This window comes from Tripterygium wilfordii, chromosome 8, assembly GCF_013401445.1.
Source record: "Tripterygium wilfordii isolate XIE 37 chromosome 8, ASM1340144v1, whole genome shotgun sequence".
In the NCBI taxonomy this organism is placed as follows: Eukaryota; Viridiplantae; Streptophyta; class Magnoliopsida; order Celastrales; family Celastraceae; genus Tripterygium; species Tripterygium wilfordii.
In genome coordinates, this window is record NC_052239.1 from 3433101 (window position 1) to 3447095 (window position 13995).

The following is a 13995-nucleotide window of genomic DNA, read 5'->3' on the forward strand; positions in this document are numbered from 1 at the left end:
TCAATTGAACATCTAACAACTTCATTTAAAGTCCCATATGCTGCAGTTCGGAGGCGTGATTCTCCAGTATCTTCTCAGTGAGTCAGAGATGAAGATGTAGTTCCCATGTCCTCATAATTTGCCGGAGTTACAATGGGAGTATCAAGAGCTGAACCGTGCAGAAATTCAAACATTCTACCTAGAGTCCATGCAATAGTGTCCTTCAAAAGATTACTTGGATCTTTCATCAAGACAACGAGCATGAAGTTAATGCAAAATGGGCACCCAAAAGGAGAGCAACACTGGGAAGATAGAAGGAGTGATCGCCATGGATAAAAGCGAAAAGGACGGTGGCGTTAACGATTTTAAAGAGAGAGGAACGGGAAGAAACAGAGAGAGAGGGAAGAAAGGGGGAAGGAGGGAAGAAACAATTTTGGCGTGGGGGGTGTTTTTCGACTATGATTTTTTTATGCTTTTTAGGGTGCGAATGAGGTTCATGGGGTGCAACTAACCCCACCATAATTTATACAAACAGAAAACGAAAATCAAGACCAAAACGCAAACTGCCAAACACGATCTTTAATTTATTTTTTTGGGTTTTTTTTCGGCGGACTGAAAATAACGCAATACCTTTTCGACGCGCCCTTTAGAGCGTCTTCGGCTTACCTCCTCTTCTTCCTACCTCGAACTCCGAACCTGCGACAGTGTATACCAGTACAGTACTCACAGTTCACATTCCATTTGTTCTTCACCATCCTCCAAATATTTCTTAATTTGGATAAAACCTGAGAACCGAATTTGCTGCCCCGACCCGAGGTTACTGAATCAGAGACTTGATTTTCAGTTCTGTGAAATTGTAATGGCAGAGGAGAGCTATGGAGCAGGTAGTGGATCGGACATCAACGGAAGATTGGCGTCTCTGGACTCGTCGGTGGACTCGCGGTGGGTCTACCAGGACGACGACGATTCTTCAGCGATCGACGATGAAGACGACGACGATGCTGCTCATCGGTTTGATTCCGACGACGATGATGCAGCGGATCAGCGTCTGATTCGGACTGGCCCTAGCGTCGATTCCTTTGATGTGGAGGCTCTCGAGGTCCCTGGTGCTCACAGAAACGATGACGAGGTGCATTGCATTGGATTCAAAAGTGTGATTGTATTTCAAACTTTACGCATGTCTAAGCATCTTAGCTGAATGTTCTGTGAGGTTTTTGAATTCTTCGTGTTTGGAGAAACGTTGCTGGTTCCTGATAAACTAACTGTATTGGTTTAATTGTGTGGATTGATGAATATTTAAGTAGCCTGGTAGTCCTTCTGACCTCGTAGTCGCAATTAATTCTATAATGGTGGGGATTTACTTAGTATTCTTGGAGCTTCAATGTGAGGAGATCTGGAAATAAGGTTAGAAGGGCTTCCTTGGAGTTTATTCGTGAGTTGTGTTGTGAATTTCATTGGATTCTGATTTAGTGTAAATTTAATGTACTTTTCTAATGCTACATAGTCGTAATGGTAGAGAGTTTATACCCTGTGTGTGTATATGCTCTGCACATTTGAATCTTTGCATTGTGTTGGCATGATTAATATACAATTATGGACTGCACTTTTTGTTAGCTCCTCTAGGATAAAGTCACATACCCTTACTGAATGAGATAAGTACCAGCTGTCTTTACTGTGTTAATCTAATTGCAGGAGTTTGGTGTGGGGAGAAAGATTATACTTGCTTTTCAAACACTTGGTGTTGTCTTTGGTGATGTTGGAACAAGTCCATTGTATACCTTTGATGTGATGTTCAATAAGGCGCCTATTAATGGAGATGAAGATGTCCTTGGTGCATTATCCCTGGTCCTATATACCTTAATCTTGATTCCCCTGGTCAAGTATGTCCTTGTCATACTTTGGGCTAATGATGATGGTGAAGGTAGGACTGTTCCCTCACCTACTCACTGGTGGACTACAGATAAATATTACTATTTTCATATGGACTGTTTTATAGTTATTACTTAACTATTGCAGGCGGTACATTTGCCTTGTATTCATTGATCTGCCGGCATGCTAAGGTTAGTCTTTTGCCAAATCAGCTTCCGTCTGATACCCGTATATCAAGCTTCAGACTAAAGGTGCCATCCCCAGAACTTGAGAGATCACTGAAAATCAAGGAGAGACTTGAGTCTTCATTGACTCTGAAAAAGCTGATTTTGATGTTAGTTCTTGCTGGTACCTCTATGGTGATAGCTGATGGGGTTGTTACACCGGCAATGTCAGGTTTGTAAGAATCTCGCTCCTTAAAATTTGGTTGGTCCTGGGCAATATACCGGGATACATATTTGTATAGAAAAAGCTGTTCCCGACATCTTTTGTTAGCCTTTTTTTGATAAGTCATCGTCTGTTAGCCTGTTTAAGCTCATCTTCTGTTTTTTTTCCTGGTTACTTTTTAAAGCATCATCTTTCCTAATGCAATGCAGTATTGTCAGCTGTCGGTGGCCTAAAGGTTCGAGTAACTGCAATCGAACAAGGTATTATAGTACTCTGTAAATGAAATCGTAAGCCATTACTTGTCTGATTTTGCAGTTTCCTGTGGTCTCCAACAGTTTTTTTTCCTTGTAAAAGTGTGTTTAATAGTCATTTACTCTCTGAGTTTTAACACCAATAGATATACTAGCTTTCGGATCTGATATTTTTCTAGTGATCAGTAGTCCAGTCCAATTTCAATCATCAAACTTCTTATTCCAGTAGTTTTATTTCACAAATGAATGTTCCATAAAGAAGTGTTCTGTAAACGTACATAGTACACACCCCATCTGTGCTTCTGATACTTCTTCTGATACACTCCACTGAGTTTCTTGGGCAAGTTGGTAATGGATTTCTTGTTGTTCTCTTTTTTTGTGCAGATGAAGTGGTGATGATCTCTGTTGCTTTTCTTGTAATTTTGTTCAGCGTACAAAAGTTTGGGACCAGTAAAGTGGGACTTGCTGTTGGCCCTGCTTTATTTATATGGTTTTGTTGTCTCGCTGGTGTTGGGATTTACAACCTTGTCAAATATGACACCAGTGTCTTGAGGGCATTTAATCCAGTTCATATCTATTACTTCTTCAAAAGGAACTCAACGAAGGCCTGGTATGCCCTTGGGGGTTGTCTTCTATGTGCAACTGGTAAACAAATCAATTCGGAATATGATGTATAATTTATTGTACTAATAAATTTGGTTTTTGGTTTCTTTCATGAATCAAAATGTTTTGCATCTAATGAAGGAAATGATTTCAGATATTTCTGTCCTGTCATTCTGAATTCTATTCTCCCTATAATCAGGATGATGGGACCTTCTATGCCCATGGAATATTGCACTAACATAATGTTGCTTTATTCCTGTGAAGTGATACTAATGTATTAAACCTCGATATAGTTGTAGTTGAAGCTTTGCAACAGTATCGTTATTCATGCTTAGAACAGTTTTTGATATTCTATATTAGGAGCAAATGTGAAAAAATGCTATCCTATTTCAAGTCTAGTGAAAGAAAAACCTATAAGTGTCCACTTATCTAAAAAGAAGTACCTATTCCCACTCCTTTGCAAGTTTGTGGCTCCTATCAGGATGGGTTGGATAGATTGAAGTTTGTGGATTAGAGTACTGATGAGTCTCAATGTGACTGTGTTATGCTTGAAGAGTTATGAACTAAGCTTCAACATATAGTTAGCCTAGTTTTGTGCCAAAGCTTAGTTTGTATGGACAATGCGAGGTAAAAAAAAAAAAAAAAGGGCATATAATTTCAGCCTGTTTTCTGTCATGGTGAATCGCTGATCTGTGTGGCAGTGTTGAAATTTGTGTGCATTCATGTGAAGAAAATTATACTGCACTGTGCAATTCGCAGATGGAATAGCAGATAAATGAGTTGTTGATACTATTGTGATAAAGTCTCCTATTGTATTCTTTCTGACATTGTTGCTGCTAACAAAATGTATTTCAGGCTCGGAGGCAATGTTTGCAGATCTATGCTATTTTTCTGTGCATTCGGTTCAGGTACAAAAAAAACGAAGTATTAGTTGAAACTCTTGTGGTTTTCTTCTCTGTTTTGATTTTTGGATTGCTTTCATTGTTATATATTGGATAGTGGTTGTTTGCAGCTTACATTTGTGTTCCTTGTTATGCCTTGCCTTCTTTTGGGTTATTTGGGTCAAGCTGCATATCTCATGAAAAACCAATCTGGAGCTGAGCAGGTTTTCTTTTCATCCGTTCCAAGTAAGCTTCATTCTTTACATCCATAAATTAGTTCATGCAACTCCTTCAATTGGCGGCTCTTCATAATCTACCATATCTTCCACTAGTTATTAGAAATGGAATCTGTTTTTCAGTCAATTTAAACCATCTTTAGCATTTTAAATTTCTTCTCTTTGCCTCCCTAATGTGAACTTTTTTTTTAAAATGGAAAGTGATTTGCTGGAATTTTTTGTTTGTAGGTGGTGCTTTCTGGCCTATCTTACTCATTGCTAACATAGCTGCATTAATTGCCAGTCGGGCTATGACGACAGCTACATTTTCATGTATAAAGCAATCAACAGCACTTGGTTGTTTCCCACGTCTTAAAATTATTCACACTTCCCGAAAATTCATGGGCCAGATCTATATTCCTGTCATAAACTGGTTTTTGCTGGTAGTGTGCGTGGTGATTGTCTGCTCTATCTCAAGCATCACTGAGATGGGAAATGCGTATGGTAGGACTCAGTTTTGGTTTCCTTTTTTTAATATCCTTGTCTAGCAATTTTTTACTGTCTTGTTCTCCATGTACAAAGTTCTCTTTATTACTTGTCCACCAGTGCTTCACATTTATCCATTTTCCAATTTTAGTTTTGCTTGGTCACGTGGATCCAAGGCTTGCCGTCACCCAACCATCCCTTTTTTCAGTTTGAACTTTAACTCAATCCTCACCTTTTGGCTTTGCATAGAATCTGCAGCATTGCTTTGCACTAGACAAAATAAAAGTATATGTGAGAAATAGGCAAAGCTGCCTTATGTATGGGCATTGAAAACTTTAGATTTCTGAGTTGGAGATGGTTTGACTGTTGGAAGAAGAAATCTGCTGCCGAAATTTCGTTATGAAATTGATGCATTAACATTGTTCACTTTGAGTTTTAGCTACAGCTGATGTTCTGTTTAATTAATAGCTTCTTTAAATAGATTTGTTTGATATGAGCACATGGTCAGCCAAAGCAACCACGATATGATTTAAGATAAAGTTTAAACTGAACGGTCACTTGTACCCTGATACTGCTAGTATTTGTAATAATCTAGAGCTCTTCCCGGTAACAAAATTTTTTAATGATTCTGATGTTGATTTTTTGTCTACAGGCATCGCTGAGCTTGGAGTGATGATGATGACAACAGTTTTGGTGACAATTGTTATGCTGCTTATATGGCAGATAAACATTGTTATTGTGCTGAGTTTTGTCATTTTTTTCCTAGGAATGGAATTGACTTTCTTCTCATCAGTATTGTCCAGTATGAGAGATGGAAGTTGGATTATATTGGTCTTCGCCATAATTATGTTTCTTATAATGTTCATCTGGAATTATGGGAGCAAGCTCAAGTATGAAACTGAAGTTAAGCAAATGCTATCAATGGATTTGATGCGGGAACTGGGTCCCAACCTTGGGACAATCAGAGCTCCGGGCATCGGTTTGCTTTACAATGAACTGGTGAAAGGGATACCTGCAATATTTGGCCATTTTCTTACCACGCTTCCAGCAATCCACTCTATGATCATATTTGTGAGTATAAAGTATGTTCCAGTACCTGTAGTGCCACAAAGTGAAAGGTTCCTCTTCCGGAGGGTCTGCCCGAAAGGCTACCACATATTTCGCTGTATTGCCAGGTAAGGTGTTCTTCTCCTTTAAGTTCTCAGTTGTCGTTGTTTGATGTGAAAGAGTCTGGGATATACTACAGTACTATGTACCCATTGGCATGCTTAATACCCCAACCATGCATTGCTTCAAGTCAAATCCATGGAAAGCAAATTTCTTGTGAACTTACTACTGCTATATATGTGCCTTCCATTGCCCCCACTATCGTACCTTTTGGTATTATAATGTCCTCCTATGATGCTGCTTGGTGGTCATAATTTCTTTTCCCTCACTTTCTTGGATTGGTTTTGGGGGTTGGGGGTGTGAGGGTCATTTGAGGGTTAAGTTTTCACTTTTCTGAGTTGCTGCTTACAAGCTAACCACTTGACAGGTATGGCTACAAGGATGTTCGAAAAGAGAACCACCGAACATTTGAGCAGTTATTAATTGAGAGCCTTGAGAAGTTCATTCGTCGAGAAGCCCTGGAACGGTCACTGGAGAGTGATGTAGATGGTGATTCTGACTCTGAAGATGACACCTCTTGCTCAAGACTTCTCATAGCTCCAAATGGAAGTGTCTATTCACTTGGCGTGCCTCTCTTAGCTGAGTACAAGGACACAGCCAATCCCATTTCAGAAGCAAGTTCCTCAGGGAACGTGAATATCGAACCTTCCACGGAGTCAACAACATCTGATACAGAGCAGAGTCTTGAGAGAGAGCTGTCTTTTATACACAGGGCGAAAGAATCTGGGGTAGTTTATCTTCTTGGACACGGGGATATTAGAGCAAGGAAGGATTCCTGGTTTCTTAAGAAGTTGGTTATAAACTACTTTTACGCCTTCTTGAGGAAGAATTGCAGGAGGGGGGTTGCTAACTTGAGTGTACCCCACTCACATCTAATGCAAGTGGGTATGACTTACATGGTTTAACTGTTGATATGGCGATGAAACGAGGGACATAGTATGATGAAGAATTTGCAGGCTCATTGACATTTGATACCAAGGTTCGAATACAGGCGATTGGGGTCTCAAAGGGCCTCATTTTTGCATTATGCTATGTTGTCGACAATGAGCTATGCAGACCTACATCAAAATCCTTCACTATGCCTGATCACTCGCGTTTCTCCATCATCGACGATGATATTTTTCTGTTCGTTCTGTTAAGCAAAAGTTTTGTAGCTTTTTGTCCATCGGTTGCATTTTGTACTTTGATGTACTGTAAAATATAGAGTGGTCACAGCTGCATTATCTTCTCCCTTGGATGCGAGAGACCTGCACTACACCCAACCCATTCAAGGGCGGGGATACGATGGTGGCACCGACTGTAATAGTCTAACAGAACCCCTTGTTTTTGTTTTTCCACCTGGTCTTACAGTTCCCTTACACCCAACACAAAGCAGCTCTCCAGATGTAACCTTACAAATACAACCTGCTGTTATCTTTGTTTATAGCACGAGTTAGGAAGCCAAGTTTAAATTTTAAAGTTGAATTGGATTAACCAACTTTGATGAGAGTGCCTCTTAACCCAGGTCTTCCTTAATTGATAGAACAGTTCACAAATGTGCACTTCAAAGAAGATTGTAATCTGTGTAATATAATAAAATTGAAGTCGGTATATTTGCTGGTGAATTACGGTATATATTGGTATCCTGTGGAATGAATTTCATGAATTTCTCAAATGAATTCATTAACTTTGTTAAGAGTTTGCAAAGAAACTTGTCAGTGTTAGCATAAAAAACTCATCCACAACCACAAGGTCATGTGGTTTGTGAATGAGTTCAAGAGCAAACTTGTCAACAACTGGATAAGTGGCTAGTGTTCAAGAAGCCAATTTGAAGCTCAACAAAAACTCAGAACTTGAAATCCTTTTATTCCTGAATCCAATCTTGACATCTTGAAGAGAGCCGGACTTGGCTTGGCTGCACTTGTTTCCACCCTTTGCTCTTGCATTTGATCTCTCTACCGCCTTCAGCCGCTTGAATAGAACTGGCATTTTATTGATTCCAAACTACATACACACAAGGAGACTGGAAAATGACAGCATATGAAACTAACCAGAAATTTAAAAACAAATTCTATAATTTTCCACACATCCCCCTTCTTAGATGATGAATTCTCTCTTCCAGTTTTGGCTTCTTTTCTGTTTCCTCGCAAAGAAGATTCTTGAATGATGCAAGTTAAAGCAGTCAAATCTTTCATCTGATTGGATGATACTGATCCGAGACACGCCTTGGGGGTAGCTTCCTTAGGGTGAACAGTACCAAAGCAGATGGTAAGATCTCTACCAACTGCACATAAAAGAAACAAGGAAGCATGTCAAAGTGAGTTGCATATAAGAGGAACGATTCCACCCTATTCAACTGCACACTCAGCAACATTTCTCTAGTTTCATGTACAAGAAAATATTGAAATATACAACTTATTAGCTTTTGGTTCATTGAAGGCTGTGGAGTTAATAGAAGCTTCCTAAAAAGAAAAGGTGCAGTCAGCTTCCATCAATACATAGAGCATGAATATATATATATATAAATACATATTTCATCATTTACTCACTTCAAAGATTTGGAGAAACTAACTAGTTTAAGCTGATGCGCCCTTTGAATATTTTTAATACACAAACTTTCCCGTAAACTGGTTAACTATAATGTAAGTAAGTACATGAAATATTAAAGTATTGCATTTGGGTAAAGCATGGACAGCTGAAAAAGAGAGTTTAGATGCATCTTCGAGTTTTAGGCTTTGAGCAGAGGCCAATTGAGTCTAAGTGAATTATCAATGCCATAAGAACCTTTTCACCAACCAAGTTTGAGACTCTGATTTCTCAGACAATGCCTTTGATTCCGTGGGTGGGATCAACAAGAAAGGAAACAACCCTCTGGAATTAGTACAGAGCATAGCTCAAGAAAGGAACAAATGGCAAAAAAAAAAAGTCACTAGTGGACTCCAATTAATTTCTTTTGTGAATTCATATAGTCAATCCTAAATAGTTTTGGATAAAGGCTTTGATAATGATTGGATGCCTCCTTGTAAGAGGTGCTGAAAGAATCCAGGCACTCAAAAAATTTGGGATTGCTGAATATACAGAGAGCACACAGAGTGCTGAAACTTACCATGTAATATATGAGATTTAAAATGGGATGATCCAGGACATCAATATCAGCATCCTTGTCAAAAGCTGATAAAGCAGCCTATAACAGAAACATTAGTTAATGTTCATTGGATGAAAAACTTTCTGGTTTTGCATATAACTTTTACAGTGAAATGAGACTCACCATAAAGCACCTTATCAAGAAACATGTACAGCATACTCCAGTAACACAGCCAACCTGCCACCATAATATGTTAACTTCAAATAATTATATCGATTCATAAGGCATTCTATAACCCAGGTCTAGGTTGGTTCTTTGGCTGTAACTATGTTTCTGTACTTCATTGCAATTTTTCGCTATTTAACACTTGATTTGCAGTGGGAACAATTCTCAAACCACACCAAGGTTACAAACCTCATAAAGCTTTTTCTGACGACCTCTAGATTCTATAGGGAAACGTCTCAGCATTACAAACAACCTAAAAGGGGAAAGAAATTTTATCAACTCCACAAATTACTGCATCAAACTAAAACAATAAAAATGGGTCGACATCCATTATTACCTCCCACCATATACCAAAAATCCCAGAGCAGCACACAATGAAATAACTGCAAGAAGAAATCAAGATAAATTTTGATAAACAGACTATTTATTCACAACCTTACAATGAACAAAGCACATCAACATCAAGCAAAATCGAAATCTGAAATGTATAATGGGTATCAACCTCGACTCCAGAATATAGTAAGTGTGTTTTGAAACAAACAAGCATTCAAGCAACTCAAGTTGTCAATAGCAATTGTTTACCTGCGAAGAAGAGTCTGGCAGCTTCCACAGCTATGGGACTCTGGCTTGAGCTCATATATATCCAGATACAAACCTATTACCACAACACCACCGCTGAGCATATGAGATGCACCAAAGTGTAACTTGCATCAAAAGTTTTAAGGCAATTCCCCAAGGAAAAACTATTACTAGTAAAAAATTAAATTGTTTTACCTCACCTGTATGAAGTATACAACTCCATTGACAATATAATATGTAGGCCTAAGTTTATCAGTGGGAAGGCTTCGTGCCTAAGACATCACAGAAAATAAATCCATCAATATCTGCTTTACATCGTTCTTGAAAATTCACTTTGACAAAAAGTTTATACCTGGTGGTATATCTCAGCCCAGAACAGCACAAGTAATGTATAGGTCGAAAAGAACAAAAGACCAGGAAGATCCAAAAGCACTATTTCAAGAACCTGTTCCAAGTTATATTTCTTCAGTACAAAGAAATTAATAAGATAATAAGATAACATGCAATGTGAAATGGAGTTGCGATGGTTAGTTGAAAAGGTAAGGCTAACAACAGGCTTCCACAGTTGAGGCAAGTTCAGGGAAGGACAAGACTTCCCCCCGCATTTCTGAGAGGCAATTTCCAAAATACTTAGTGGTTGAAAATCAGTGTTTTATGGCGATAGTTGAATACCTTAATGAGCTTAGAAATGCTCCCAGAATAACATCTCCGAAAAAACATACCATTATAAATCCAAGGCTGGCCAAAGTATACAAAGATCTTTAATGAAATTTTCCATTAAAAAAACTGCTTAGCCAACCTCTCAGCTGCAGGGTATAGAACGAAGAGGTGAATTTCACAGCGACAACAATGAGAAAACAACAAAATATAGGACCTTGGTTTTACCCTTGACTTTATATTTGACAGAATTATTTATCTGTCATCAGATACGTTTCAGTTCTACTACTTCATTGACAAAAATAGCATCAAATAACGCAAATCTAAATATTAAAGTACCTTTGGCTTGATATGAAAGACACTCTTGTAGAGGCCAAAGAGAACAGCCCTCACTGTCAAAATGCAATTTGGTTCACTTTTAGTTAGCTTATACAGTAAATCCAAAGCAAAACGATGGCAAACAAAATAAAAGCCTTACATCCATTTACAAGAAAATTCATCAAGTGGAAAACCTTTTGCGTTGTCCACCCATATTCTGGCACTCGCAATTGGATACGGATAAGTTGTACCTGAATACTCCCAAAAAAATTAGGGACCTCAATTCCATAGAGGCTCTATATTCCTTATTTCCTTCTACAATGTCGGTTAAATCCACTGATGCTAAAGTGCCACACAAGAAGCATATTCACCATTAAAATTTTCATCCATAGATGAAACTTCATGCCATTGAGCCATTCCTCAACCGAAATACACAGAGAACAAAAATGTACCACCACTGCTGAATCATTTCTCGATCTCTCAGAGATGTCTATATGAAGATGACAGCAATGGAAAAACAAGGAAAAACTAAATAGGGAGTGTCCTTTACTCTAACTTCTGCATGCACAAGATTCCTTTCACGTGGAAGTAACTATTTTAATGTGATGGTGCCACGAATTTTTATTGTTTACAGAGCCTTGAAGTGCAAAAGATAAATGAGACTTTTGAGGCACTTAGATTTACAATATTGTTGCAGCAAAAATGGATTTCCGGATTTATTAAAGGATCCCCAAATTGGTGCATTGAGCCATTAACTTCAGAAAATTGAAGACCAATCTTCTGTTTTGATTTCTAACTCTAATTTGGTTTGTTTATGATTTGAAATGTTAAAGATAGAAAACAAGTGGCAAAAACAAGGAACATCACTCAAAATTAACCACTTGTTAAGGGCTTCACAAATTATGTTATGCATGAGTATACTTTTAAACACTATAATAAACTTTTTTCAAAGCTTATGATATTTTGGAATCACTTGGTGCACTAAAACAACAAAAACTCTCTTTACGAAGAGCACATAATCAAAAAGCAAGTCCTGAGTCGTGACTCACTTTTCAAAGTATTCCTTCAACTTTCTAAAACCAGAGTTCGCAGGTATCTAGTCCTAAGGACATTTACCAAATATTGGAAACTTCTAATATATTATGCATCAATGTACAGAAACAATCTCATCTCCTGCTGGCTGAAATCCAAACACAAGGAATTTGTCAAGCGGTTTGATGCAATTTCACAAAAGAAACAGTTGTTATGAACCAAAACCCTCGGTCTCAGTAAATCAATCATTTTCAGATTCAATTTCAGTTACTTGGTTTGAAATTATATCAAGAAAAACGAAATACAGGAACTATTTCAAGACAAACAGCTGATATTTTCATGGTCTAAAATTCATGAATTTCCCCAGTTCTTCGACATATGTGACGGAATCATCATTAGATACAAGCGATTTCACATTCAACATCGAGATACTACAATCAGTCAGTGATCGATATCTAAACCGAAGAAGAACACATCCAACAAACTATACGTCTGTCTAATGCACCATGACAAGGAGTTGTAAGAAGTAAGAACGTACCAGTGCCACAAAGGAGAGTAATGCATAACACGCACACAAGAAATAGAAAATGACTCGTTGCAGATCCCCGGATTCTTCCATATTGTCCCACCAATTAAACAAGCCGCTAATTCTACTGTAGTTTTCATGCTCTCTGTAGACGAAGTTCTTCGTCCTCAGCGCCCAGGACTCCATTGATGCAGCAGTTCCGCAGACTCGAATGAAAGAAGGAGAAGTCGAAGAAAAGAAGAGGAAGTTGGGCTTGGCAATGCGAATACGCTGTGATAGTGGGATTCGAGAGAGCGATGACACGTCTGATTGATGGTAAGGCCACGTGTGAATCTGCGCGTAACTGCCAAAGCGGCAAAGCGGACTCGGTGCGTGCGGATGGCATATTCGTTGATTGCGCAACAAACATGCTTTGGTTGTAAAACTTTCTCTCTTTTGTGTTTAACATATTAATAATTTTTTTAAAAAAAATATTAATAAAATATTATGCAAGTGGGACCCATATTTTATGTTTTTTCAAAAATAGTAAACCTTATCATTAATTCAGTGGGCCCCACATTTATACGAAGAAAAAAGACAGCAAAACGCTACTATCGATGCAAAAGGCCTGAAATAATTAACATCAAGACGAAGCCGAATGTGCCAACTTGATATTTTGGCATTATAACCATAAGAAATGATGAATATTATTTGTATCTCATTTTTTATTAAATATACCTCATTTTGTTATGTTTTTAAAGGATTAATAGGATATACTTAATAAAAAATGAGGTGAAGAATATGAGGTAGCCCGATTGGTCAGGTTATCTATCCAAGACCTTGAGGTTTAGGGTTCTATTCTCACTAGGGAGGGTTGAAATATGGATAGTTTTTATCCAAACCTTCATACCTCTCGAGCATGACAGGGTTCTATTCTCACCAGGGAGGATTGAAATATGGATAGTTTTCATCCATTGTGGTGACCTTCATACCTCTCGAGCATGACTTAGTGTGTAGTGGCTTTCATGTCCCTCGAACATAGTTTAACGTATGACCTTTCAAAAAAATAAAACATAAAGCGGAAATAATATTCGTCCTATAAAATAGCTGAATAGTTTAATAGTTTTTGGATTTTTAGTTTACCAGCCTATTAAAAAAAATTGAAATTCTTTTTTTTTTCCCAGAGTAAGATGTTCATTAGAGAAAAAAGTTATAAGAGTACACAAAAACGACAAAATGACAAAAGACCCCATCACATAACAATAATCCAATTCCCAACCCACGGGGATTGCAATTTTCACAATGAATGCGTCCCTTTGATCCACATATAGATTTACCCTTAAAAGGGTTTAGGAAACCAACCAACGGTTGAAAGAAATCCAACCAAAGACTTAACAGTAAAATGAAAGAAAAAAAAAAAAAAGTCCAGAAAAGGTTGTATCGACTTGAAGACTCTAAAAAGTAAAGGAGAAGAATCTATTTTTTTTTAAAATTACCATTGACAAATACACTTCTCATTGGAACACACATATGTCTAACTCAATCGATTGTCAACTGAATCACCTCTCGTAAATCCGTATGTACAAGATTGTTGTACCAATTGTCATAGCTTCCACCCATAATGGTCATGACATTGAGTATAAAGATACACAATACCCGTGCGTGCATGAAATATCAAAGGATTTGGATATTTAAACCCCTCCCCCTAGACCCTAGAATGTCATGTCATGTTCTCCTCTCACATATATATATATATATACACAGCTCAAATGCGCAA

The 13995-nt window shown here is 37.9% G+C and overlaps 2 protein-coding genes across 2 annotated transcripts; one reads left to right on the plus strand and one right to left on the minus strand.

The window, feature by feature from the left end:
• Positions 1-838: 838 nt before the first annotated feature.
• LOC120003810 (potassium transporter 7-like) lies at positions 839-7261 on the plus strand. The gene is made up of 10 exons (XM_038852904.1): positions 839-1108; positions 1672-1900; positions 1996-2244; positions 2445-2495; positions 2871-3131; positions 3945-3997; positions 4102-4216; positions 4435-4689; positions 5324-5846; positions 6206-7261. Exons 1-10 carry the CDS (start codon positions 839-841, stop codon positions 6741-6743), a joined length of 2544 nt encoding a protein of 847 aa, XP_038708832.1. The 3' UTR covers positions 6744-7261.
• Positions 7262-7470: 209 nt separating this feature from the next.
• Positions 7471-12633, minus strand: LOC120003811 (tobamovirus multiplication protein 1-like). The gene is made up of 11 exons (XM_038852906.1): positions 12252-12633; positions 10842-10932; positions 10703-10755; positions 10059-10151; positions 9907-9978; positions 9710-9782; positions 9465-9510; positions 9317-9380; positions 9086-9139; positions 8924-9001; positions 7471-8101 (listed from the first exon to the last, which is right to left on the minus strand). The coding sequence occupies exons 1-11, from the start codon at positions 12423-12425 to the stop codon at positions 8009-8011; spliced, it is 891 nt and encodes a 296-aa protein (XP_038708834.1). The 5' UTR covers positions 12426-12633; the 3' UTR covers positions 7471-8008.
• Between the last annotated feature and the right edge of the window lie 1362 nt (positions 12634-13995).

Coding starts and splice junctions, on each gene's coding strand:
- LOC120003810 (XM_038852904.1), top strand. CDS start 839: ATGGCAGAGGAGAGCTATGGAGCAGGTAGTGGATCGGACATCAACGGA. Junction 1,901..1,995: donor GGCTAATGATGATGGTGAAG/GTAGGACTGTTC, acceptor TAACTATTGCAG/GCGGTACATTTGCCTTGTAT. Junction 5,847..6,205: donor ATATTTCGCTGTATTGCCAG/GTAAGGTGTTCT, acceptor ACCACTTGACAG/GTATGGCTACAAGGATGTTC.
- LOC120003811 (XM_038852906.1), bottom strand. CDS start 12,425: ATGGAGTCCTGGGCGCTGAGGACGAAGAACTTCGTCTACAGAGAGCAT. Junction 10,756..10,841: donor GAATTTTCTTGTAAATGGAT/GTAAGGCTTTTA, acceptor GCATTTTGACAG/TGAGGGCTGTTCTCTTTGGC. Junction 9,783..9,906: donor GAGTTGTATACTTCATACAG/GTGAGGTAAAAC, acceptor TTGTGGTAATAG/GTTTGTATCTGGATATATAT.